This window comes from Haemaphysalis longicornis, unplaced genomic scaffold (genome assembly GCF_048455015.1).
Source record: "Haemaphysalis longicornis isolate Haplotype H1 unplaced genomic scaffold, Haemaphysalis longicornis Haplotype H1 scaffold_2, whole genome shotgun sequence".
In the NCBI taxonomy this organism is placed as follows: Eukaryota; Metazoa; Arthropoda; class Arachnida; order Ixodida; family Ixodidae; genus Haemaphysalis; species Haemaphysalis longicornis.
This window is the reverse complement of record NW_027526295.1, coordinates 142,012,597-142,024,011: the sequence shown is the minus strand read 5'-3', so window position 1 is coordinate 142,024,011 and position 11,415 is coordinate 142,012,597. Positions and strand designations below refer to the sequence as shown.

The 11,415-nt window shown below is 47.0% G+C and overlaps 1 protein-coding gene across 8 annotated transcripts in view; it reads left to right on the top strand.

Annotated features, from left to right (window-relative positions):
• Epac (Exchange protein directly activated by cAMP) overlaps positions 1–11,415 on the top strand; it is an 841,204-nt gene that overhangs the window by 646,172 nt on the left and 183,617 nt on the right. For all 8 annotated transcript variants that reach the window (XM_077698340.1, XM_077698341.1, XM_077698345.1 and 5 more), the window contains one exon: positions 3,048–3,108. In XM_077698340.1, the coding sequence (XP_077554466.1) occupies positions 3,048–3,108 (61 nt within the window). The remainder of the gene's footprint in view (positions 1–3,047; positions 3,109–11,415) is intronic.

The following is an 11,415-nucleotide window of genomic DNA, read 5'->3' as shown; positions in this document are numbered from 1 at the left end:
TTCCCGCACCAATTGAGGTTACAAAATGGTGGATGGTCGGGTAACTCTTGGCTCTCTGCGGCATAGAGTTTCATACTAACATATACTACAGGGAAATCTGGCGCCACTGTCTAGGGGAGCCGCGCTTCAACGAGCGTTCCGTCATGTACCGGGAAGGCACGTTCCACTTGTCCTTGCCATGGCTCACGAACAGGCTGAAAAGTTGCCTGTGGCTGCGGAAAAGCAACAATATTACTGCAGAAGATTAGTGGAATTTGTTTTGTTATTATAAAATTAAAGCTCCGGAAAGATTTATTTGTCATGGACAATGTAGGAGCTTCATGCAAGATGAACAAGAAAAAAATGTTACCCGTTTTTGTTGATTTTGGCTTCGGTACAAAAAAGAATCCATGTGGCTAACCAAGCCAAGCAGGCGAGGAACGTCGTTAGCTGCAATGGCGCCGCCCACAGCGGCTCGCGAGTGCAGCGAAAGATTTACCTCTAGTATATATTAGTATGAAACTCTATGCTCTTCGGTGTTTTCTCTGGTCTTTTCGTATAGTCAGCGCCATCTCTCGGTGCACTGAGCAGTTAACCGCCCCAAGCGCGGAAAACCACACCGTCGGTTGTGCTATAGGCGCCGGACAGCGAAGTTTGCCGGGCGACCGCAGCGCCAGCCGCGGCAGACCCGCGCAACTCCGGGTCGGTCCCGTCGCGCAGACCGCCTTCAGCGCCCGTGAACGGAACTTTGCAAAAACGTGTGTCGTAACGTTATTTGCGTGTATATCTACTACATTCTGCAACAAAAAAACATGCAGAAATGTATTATAGTAGGCGGAAGCCTCCACATAAAACGGGGCGCCGATAAAGTGCTGTCGCCTTGCTGCCTAGACGTAGGTTGACCCAACTGGGGAGCGTGTTTGAAAGCTTTCCATTCTCCTACGGATTCTTCTCTCTTTTGTTTCGCAGATACAAATCGTGGTTACTGAATCATGAAAAGCCCACTAAGCGAGGGGATTAGATGCTGCCGTGGTGCACGAGCAGCTTGTTAGTAGGTTGGCTAGCAGGCAGTATAAATACACATAAGTTAACTTTGGTAACAAAGAGGGCCCCCAAACACAGCGTAGTTTATCACCCAGCGGTTCTACTCTGTTTCATATAATAATTCACGTGCTTATATCGCCGTATTAAATACATATAAACACATATATGGGGCAGACACTTATAGGCGCTGTTCCCAAATGTTCGGCGAGTGATTGGATATCATAACATCACCGCCTCTTCTTGCAAAAGAAACAATGAAATTGTTGTCTAAGCCACTGAAAAGGAAAGAAAAATAAGATGAGATGTGCCGCAATCAAAGTTCGAAATATATAAACGCTGGACGAAATTTTTGGGTTCGGGGAGGAGAAGGAGGAGTAGGAGGAGGAGGACTAACTTTGTTTATCCCATCCGTTGTGATCCCGGTCGCTCCAAACCATTGAGGGGTGTCCTCAGGGAACTAAATTTTTCCCCTGTGTCTTTTGGGGCAAAGGTGTTGGCGGTAATGAAGCGCTACTATAGGCGCTAACGTTCCCAGATGTTCGGCGAGCGATTGGATATCATAACGCCACCGCCTCTTTTTGCAAAAGAAACAATGAAATTGTTGTCTAAGCCACTGAAAAGGAAAGAAAAATAGAGATAAGATGTGCCGCAATCAAAGTTCGAAATATATAAACGCAGGACGAAATTTTTGCGCTCGGGGAGGAGCAGGACAAACTTTGTTTATCCCATCCGTTGTGATTCCGGTCGCTCCAAACCATGTCCTCAGGGAACTAATTTTTTCTCCTGTGACTTCTGGTGCAAAGGTGTTGACGGTAATGAAAGCGCTACTATTTCTTTCTAAGAAAGGTCTCACGCCAGACCCGTTGGCGTGGAGAGAAAAAAGTATACCCGAATATGAATATTCCGTAATTAATTTCGATACGCCTATTAGATCTGCCTACCCCTCCTACCACCCCCTCCTCGCCCAATGGAATCTTGTAATAGCAGAAGAGTTTTTTTTTTTTTTTTGGGGGGGGGGGTGCATGTTTTTATACAGCTGGCGTACTGCGCCACACCTGGAAGCCCAAAAGTTTCTTGGCGGAGCGGGCACTTATTAGCGGCAGCACTTTTGCTGTACACAAACAAAGGTGAATTTCGTCCTGTTACATGTATGGAGCATCACGGTCGGATCAAATACCCGTATGTAACACCGTGGTCCAGTTAGTAGTTCTGCAGTCGTAAGTGCACTCGCATGGATGGAATACCTCGCGCGGAAACATCGCGCAACGTCTGATATATTTGCAGACAAAGCCATCTCTTTTGTCGATTGAGCAATATAATTATGTTTTCTTTTGAAGCAAAACATGCTGATCTTGAGAAAGTTTTGCCCGCAAGCAGGCTGTACAAGCGTTTCTCTTCTGGTCATCACGCCTATGCGGCATTTATATGCCTTCCCATACGCGATTTCAGCCGATTAATTCTTCATTCACCTACACTATGTGACAGGATAACTGTACAATCTCTTACTTCGTTTTAAACCCAAAAGGGGCTACTAATATGCTTCGTCCGCGCTGCAAAAAGAGGAGCACCCCCAGCCAGGAACGTAACGGCTTGCGGGGACCGACCCAGTGTTGCGCATATCTGCCGAAGGTGTCACTGGGTGTCGCTGGCTCCGTGTCGCCCTCTGGGCGCTGTCCGGCGCCTATCCTTTGTAGTTGTTCGTACTGAGATGCTTGGAGGTTCATAAATAAGCATTTAAGTGGAACGGGTTGCTTCCCTTGCTTCGTTTCGTAAGAGGAGACTGCAACGTACACAAATTCGAGTCTGTTTAATCATAGCCTACTGGATACAACAAAACATCTAAGCATGAATGCTTAACTCCTGCCAGACACCATACCCATCCTGTGCAAAAAAAATACCGAACGATGGCAGTTTCGGCCTTGAAAAGTTTGGAGAGAGTCGTGCCCTCGCAATCAAGCGACGCCTTCAGCGAAGTGTTGAAGCTAACGTCTTTGCTTTTCTGTCTTCTTTTTTTCCTTGCGCAGCGGAACCGGCACCTCATGGAGGACATTGTGTCCCCGCTGAGCACGCTTCGCAGCCTCTCGGGTGAGTGAGCGCCTGCACAAACAGTGCGCTTTACATGCTTTTACGGCACTTTCCAAACTACCCACTCCCTTCCATACATGGAGGAGAGAAATTCTTTCCTTCATGTCCCCCACGGAAGATTCGGACATGTACGGGTGATGATGAAAACGATTTCTTTTCGCCGTCTAAATCGTACGGGAACGTAAAATGCTACATTAGGAATCGTGCTTTCTGGTTATGTATTTATTTAGGCAGGCTTGGAAAAAGTACTTGCGGTGTGAGTGCTGAGTGCTCGCCCCATTATGCCAGGTGTTTACGTCAGCGATCTGCGACCATCGAAGGAAGAGAGGAAGCAGTACTATTTGTGAGTTTCCGGCCGCAAATATAAGTGCCTATGTCAGCATCGTTACTAGAAATGAAATTGGGAAGAGAAAATACCCATATCGGTCGTTATCACTCAAGTGGATGTATTTTTAGGACGAACATTAGATCGGCGCAGGAAGGAGATTTTTTTTTTTTTTTTTGAGGAGTACGATGATGCTGTCCCGCGTGTATTTCCATCGCTATATATCTCCACCGTTTATGCTTACAGCCAGTGCACTTAAGGCTAAACGCTCAAGTTGTTCCGCACGCCATCGTGCCCGCGTGGATTACCGTGGAAGCATTTGTTAGCGACCCTTCGTATTAACCGTTTACAGCACCACCGGTTACTTGGCTGTCGCGTTGTCATTTGCAAACGATGATCAGCCTCAACGTCGTCCTTTTTGTCAATGCTCATTGGCCGAGGAGCTGAATGCTCCTCTCTCAGCGTCCAACTGACGCTCATAACCGCAGCACCATTTGGGGGTCGTCCTTACGTTTCGTTCACCGACACGGGGGTTTAATTTGTGTTTCTACACGTACAGCCATGAACATCAGAGGATGAAGCGACGTAGCAGCGACCGATGGATACCGGTGGCGCCGCTCAACGGCAAGAACTGGAAATAGTAACGGGACAAAGCATTCCAGTGAGTGCACTGCAGCCACCGGTGCTGCTAGCCGAATAGGCCATGTAGAGGGCGACTGCACATAAAGAAGAGTGGTTTGTTGTACGGCGGTGCTTTCCTTTCGTCCGACGCCATAAAAAATAGCTCGCCTTCACCGTATAATTGGTCATTTCGCAGAGAACGTTGTTTCAGTTGACCTCGGTTAGCGCATAATGCAAGAGGGCAAAGTGCAATGCACTGCAGGCATACGCGTCGAATCGGCGCTGCTAGCACGCCCTCCAAGATGCTGCGGTTTACTGCACGCCTATAGGCGTGCAGTAAACCGCAGACGTGATCGAATCGCGTGGAGGACAGAACCGTGGGATTCGCGCAGCACCGGCGGCCGGCACTGTCGTTAGCATGCCTTGTGTCGTTTATATTTCTCGCCATCGGTATATGCGGCGCTTTTTTTTTTGCCAATTGAGCCAGGTCCATAAACTGAAGCTAAGTCGGATAAAACTGCGGCGACCAGAAAAACTCGGGAACTTTCCCCTAAAAAAGAGGTGGCAAGAAAACAGTTGAGATAACGCCCTGAAAACTTGTACGCAGATCGCAGTTCGTATCAAAAATGAGCCAGGTCCTGCTGTTTCATGGATGAAAATGAGCCAACTTAATTTGCCCAATAAGAGTTTGCTTTTGGCTTGAGTGTGGAGACTGTTTCGTTGGTGTTATCGGAAGTTTTTCTTTTCATGCCTTTCGGAGCTGAATTATTATGATTTCATCCGACAATTAGGAGATCAATGAAACATCTGTCCCCAGTTGTCAAGGAAGAAGCGAAGGGAAAAAGGGAATGAAATGGAACTGGAAGATGTCATACAATGATTTCATTTCGCCTCACCCGTTCCTGCAAAATAACTTTGGTTTTATTTATTTTTTTACTCCCATATTTACCATGTTAGTGCTTAACTAAATAGCCACCACTTACAAGCCGTGCCAAATCACCCCCTTCCTCCCTCCCCCTCTGAGAGTACGAACCACTTCTTTCAGCTGAAGAAGAAGATGTGAACGGCCTTGTTGTGAAACTTTTGAAAATTCATGGCAAAGCAATGAAGAGCTTGCTTACTTCGTAAGTGCCTTCAGGCATGCCCAAGAAAATTATCCCCTGGGAAGAATCGAAAAAAGCTGCTAATGGTGCCAAGAGGACTCTCCTTCTCTCCACGTATAGTTCTAGCGTTCTTGAAACCCTATTGCATATTTTGAATGCCTTCTCCACGAAAATTCAATACCAACTTGCTTGAAAAGTGAAATTTTCATGAGAATGTTGCATCAACTTGAGTGTTTAAATTCAATCTTCCCGCAATGTTGCTCAAATCCCCGGCATAATTTTTAATTACCTGCGGCCATAAACTTCCCCCTAGCTGACAGGTAAAATATATTATGTATTAACTTTGACGGCGTTCCATTTAGGTCCGGTAACAAACTTCCGCTTGTTTCTCAAATTCGCGTTTCTCAAATCTGGCTCATTTCGAAAAAAAAAAAAAGCCTCATATGTCGGTTGGTTTTCCCTCGTTACGGCTACACTGCTGTCCTTGACGTGCACTTCAAAGAAGGCTACTTTACTACTTTTCGCGTGCTGGCTGAAGAATACAAGCCCGAATAAACGAAGTCGTTGGAGCCTGCCTCCGCTAAACGTGAATGCATTTATGCAGAGACTCTTTGCCACGCGCCTTCGAAAGAACCACCATTTCTCTTTCTTCGTTGTGTTCCCCTTGTATACGTTCGAAACGGCCTCTGTTCAACTGTATCGATGTTTGCGCATGACCGACATTTATCTTTTATAAGGCTTCACGAGGTTTGCGTATAGACCCATCGAGCCGACGCCCTCGCCGTCTGGAGTCGAATTTCACTGTGTATTGACTAACAGCTCCACCTTTTTGTTATGCGGCTTTGTAAAGCGGTTTTTGGGCCTCGATAGACACGCAGCGAACAATGAAGACAGGCGCGTTGTGTGGGCTGTAGCACGGGAGATATGAAAGCGCTCTCGTTTTGGTGTTGCCGTATAGTTACAAAACGCCCACTTGTCCTTTCATCGATACGTTTCGAAAGAGTGAGTAAAGGCCTGTCCGTCACAAAAAAAGAAAAAAAAAGAGCACGAAACTTCGAAACAGGGCCCCGCTTGTGGGCTCAACGAAACCGTCTGAAGCAGCGCCTGAAGTAAAAGCATTATTCTTTGTTTTGAAACGTTTTCGCGGGAAAGAGAATTGAGACGGGATGACGAAAAGAACTGAAGGGCACAGCTTAATGCAAATCTCATTCGCCCTGGTGAACTGGGTCGCAATGAAGTATGCAAATGTACTCAGTATAGCGCGTAAAAACTGGCAGCAAACTATAAATAAAACTCTGGGTATCCTGCTTCTAGTAAAAGAGCGTAGTTCGGAGAAAAGGGTTCGGTAAAGCCTCTGCCTAACGCGCGCCCACTCAAAAACTCTCAACCCGTTTTGGTTCTGTTTCACACGGACTAGGCTTCAAAGAGTGGGAGGAATTGTTTTTATGCCCTTTTTCGTTCTTAATGAGGACGGAGGATGTGAGGGATGGCGCGTTTGACCGTGTGTTCAGTTTCACTTGACTTTGTACTTTAATCCGAGTCGGAATTGCAGGCTTTTTCTCTTAATCTTTTTTTTTTTTTCGCTGATTCTCTTTCTGTTCTTCAACCTGCTTTTATTTCGTTGGGAACTACGCTGCGCGGGTGACAATTTCTAAGTTTAGCCCGTCTGAATGAGGGAGTCAAGTTTGGCGAAGTTTGTGCGCTGATTCGGAAATCAATCGATCTTCAAACGATGAAGTATGCGAATTTAGTAAGAAGTTGGTGCTCGCTGTGATCCGTTATTTGTTTTGTTGTTCTCTGTGCGATAAACCAATAGTGACGCACGTAGCATTTGTGTGCGGTGTGCGGCTGACGTAAATGCGCCTTGGAAACGACGTCGCGCAATATTGTGCTACACGGCGTGTAAATTAAGCTACACATAGATTCGGTGCACGTATAGATCCGCTGTTTATATTCGCCTACCGAATGAGCTATGATAAGGTGGTGTGTTTCGGAGGAAAGAGTTGGAGTTATTAATGTCATATTTTAATGGAATCAGGTACGTCAATTGATGCGAAGTAGGCCACAGATTTCACATCACAATGCATCCACGCAAAGCGGAAATGAAACACACGGAAAGGAGGTTGCTTCGTCAGAATAACGTTGTAAATACAAGGCTAGCCCTTTCACCCATTGAACAGTTTGCGCCCTCTTTGATCAGAGGAAGAAGACACTGAAGCAAGTGTTATCTCCTATTCCTCATCCAAGATTGCGGTTCTGGTTAACATGATTCAGCTGGCCAGATTGTTTTTAAAGACGATTGTCTTTATTGGGCTACTTAAACATAGAAATTTTGGTATCTCTGTCTGTCTGTCTGTCTGCCTGTCTGTCTGTCTGTCTGTCTGTCTGTCTGTCTGTCTGTCTGTCTGTCTGTCTGTCCGTCCGTCCGTCTGTCCGTTCGTCCGTCCATTCGTTCGTCCGTGACTCGGTTCGGCCAGCCGGCAAAAGTGAGACGGAAGCCACACAATAGGTTTATATACCCAAAGCCAAATCTAAACGCCTAGGTCCGGAGGCAATGTTCATACTTGTCAACATTGTTGAACAAGAACAATACATTACGCAAATACGAGGCACAAAATCACTATATAAGTGATATTTGCAGCGTTCCATTATAGCAAATTCATAAATCCTTGATTGTTGCGACAAATTGTACATCGGCTGCAGAAAAAAAAAATTCACTCCGTCGCCTGCTGTCCCCCCGCGCCACTATGGCTTCTGGCGGCATTTTAAGAAATCAAACGGCGACAGGTTCCACTGGATATGTTCCACGTTCCGCTTGGAACGCACATGGAGAAGGGAAACGCGATTCTTTAAACGTTGAAGAAGTAGGGCTCCTCGATTCACGCGTGTCTACTCTGTACGGCAGCGCTGGCATTGAGGCACCCGGCCTGGTGCAGTGGAACGCGGTAAATTTAAATTGACCTTAGAAAACCTCTAGCGTATTTACCTTGTTGGGAGCGCGACGAGAGAGGAACAGCATGAGAGGTGAGCGGGAAAGAAAAGGGAGGCGTTCAATTAGCAAATGTCGACGAAAGACTGTCGTCTTTCGTCGACATTTGCAACCAAAGGAGCAGATACGAAGCCAATTTTTTAAGCGTGGTCTTGTCTCCGCCTTTCGATGAAGAGATGCAATGTAGGCAACGTCCCTCCCTTTTGCCAGCGTCGTACTGTCGCTGAGGCTGACAAAGCTATACTGCGTTTAACCAGAACCCGACCTGTGAAAACTAAGACAAATCCGGCAAAAAAAAAAAAAACACGAAACGCGAGTCGTCTGCGGCGCAGTGTAAAGCGTCGGATATCTTTTCTTGGTTCTTGTTACATTACGCGTTATAATATTTTTGAAACTTGTTCAGCAGCTCGTCGTAATAAAGGATTGTTGCATAAGTTTGGACATTTACATTCCTCCACCGAAAAAAAAAACTTTCCTGCAGACAGGAAACTGCTTACGTTAAGTTTCCCAAGTGGAACATAGTCCTTAGTACTCCAACTCAGCGTGCCTCACAGCTAGGGTGCAAGTTGAGTGCCTCAAAGTCACCGAAATTGGATGTTTCCCCGCTATTTATACGCCTCGAAGTAGCTCTATCCACAATACCAGTACCTTTTGAAGTTTGGAACCGCCCGCATTCAGAAACACGACGTTTGTCATGCGCCATTACCGAGCCCTGGAAAGACGCCTGAAAGAATAACGCCTAGTTGGCGAACCACGTCTCGCGTACAAGACTATGCTGCAGCGTACGGCGCGTTTTTTTTTTTTTTTTTTTTCGAAGGGAAGGGAGCAGCTGGCAGTTTGAAGCTACTCCGGCAGCCGCGTCTAGCAGATTCGGCCGGGGCAGCTGCCGAGCGAGCGTGCTGCCTTAACGATCACATTCTCTGGCCGGGATGTTTCGCTGTACGCTGAGTTCAGCTTAAATGAAGTGTAAGCGTGAGACCGCGAAGTATCGCTCTGCACGAAATATCAAACGCCTAATAATGCATTCTACTGATCTAAAAATGAGAACAAAAGTGAAATGTGGGGAATGATAAAAATCCGTACTAGTAATTGAAAACTTGTCTCAGTATTGTCGCTTTGTTGCTTCAACTATGACAGATTTGGAAAACAAACGAAACTGAATGAAGTACGCACTCGATTAATATAATGTAAATTGCAGAATACCGTCACGAACAGTGCAAAATAGTTTGGCTGACGTTTACAATACTCCCTAATTCGAAGTTGGAGCGCAGCGCGAGCTGCAGAGTCCCTGCTCTGCTACCACTTCCGTCGTCTCTGGAAGTGATCGGGTCATCAAAGAACGCACGACGGCGTCCGCTACTCTGGCGTTATCTCGTAGCGCGTTTCCGCCGCTGAGCATGTCTCGCGCTGCCTCGGAATTTCACCCTCCCCCTCACACTTTCGCCATACTTTTCTCCATCGCTTTCCTGCTCGCTCGATCTTCGGTGTCCTCTTCGTTCTCTCGGTTAAAACGGGGCCGACGGCGACGGACGACGCGAAACCGCGGGAGCGGGCGCTTAAGATCTGCGCAATAAAATATAAATCCGGCCCGTCCCGGGCAACCCTAATCACCAAACAGGCATCATAAGCCGCTATTCCTGTGTTCCTCGGAATCTGCCGACACAAGAAATTCCATGTGTCGGGAGATTCCGAGGAACACATGCTCCGGAATAATATGGAGCAAAGTGACAAAATGGGCGAGTTGGTGTACTGGCATGGTGGGGAACAGCGCGAAATAACGGTGACGACGAGAGTTCAAGAAAAACAAACAGAACGGTGCTTCACTTTTAGCTCATTTTTTTATTGAAGACACGCTACCTTATATGGACACGGGGTGACCAGAATCTTTGTTACATAAAGTGGAGCATTTTCAATAAATAAATCAGTTGAAAGTGAGCGCATGCATCGTCCTGTTTATTCCCTTCGGCTTCTCTTTTCCCAGTTATTTCGTGACGTTCTCCACAATGCAAGAAATCTATTGAATGCACCGCTACAAAGTGTCGTGTACGCGCGTGGTCAACAAGGCGATTTCGCGCTCCGGTTTCAACCCGCATTCGCGTCGCCTAAATGGGGAGGGTCTTCCCAAGTGATTAATCTACACCACTCGGACTTCACACTTATCTGGTCGTGGCGGCTTCTGCAGCCGGCGTTCTTCGAGAAAGGCCTGGCAGTCTCGCTTTTCCGCACAGCCGCTATCGAGGGTGAGGGCGAAAATGGGAGCTACGGAGAGAAGATCGGACATTGCCCCTCGAGCACGCAGTTGACCAAATTGTGGCGCGAAAATTGTACGTGGGCCGCGCCTGGGCTTGGCACGCCGGATTAGGTTGGCGTCATTTCGGCAACGTCGTTCCCCTCCTCGTCCTCCTCACCGCGAGTGCTTGAAAGTGGATAATCCGTTTAGCCCTCTTGCGAGGATGGCGGTGCAACCACCATGTTTACGCCGTCGATGTGCGACAAGCCTAAATCGCGTATTTTAAGCCCTAGGATCCCTGCCGTGAAGCCTGACATAATAAAGAACCGATAAAGAAGAACGTTTTATTTGTTTGTCTGTCTAAGCAGCAAGAGATGCCATAAGCGCAGTTGTTGTGAACAGATACTCTATAACTTAGAATTTTTCGGTAGTTTTCTTTTTTGCGAGTTGTGCTTTTCTTCAGTAAGCGACAATCTTTCTTACCAGAAATGGGGGCGCTGCATTGGCTGAGGCGATGTGTTGGTGAGTCTGAGTTCAAAAACCTACACCGATTTTTCCCGACGAATAGCCAATACAATTCCAGAGGAAGATTTTGTTGCGCCGGTCGGTGAAGGGTCTTGCAATGGGGGCGGGGACAGCTCGTGAAACTGAAAACCTGGTGGACAAGAGCATAGACAAGGCGCGCCAACGTCGGTTCTCTCGTGCGTCGTGTCCTTTCGCGCTGCCCAAACAAAAACAATTCGAAATCCAACGAAAAAAATTATTTTTACTTCTTCACTACAATATTTGTAAATAGACGCGAAGGAGCAGTCTTCTTGTGGCGCGCTCGGTTTCAAGGGGCGTAGAGGGCCCTGTTTTGTCGCTTCCTTTATCATCGTAATTTCACAGCGCAAGCGCAGCGCCAGAAGCCTTGTTTGTCCCAGAGCGGCGCGTGTCAGGTGCTTTTTCCGAGTGCAAAGGCGCGTCCATGTCGGTAACATCATGCCCTCGCTTACTTTCTTTCTTTCTTTTTTTTTTTTTCCGGCTGCTCTCATCCTCC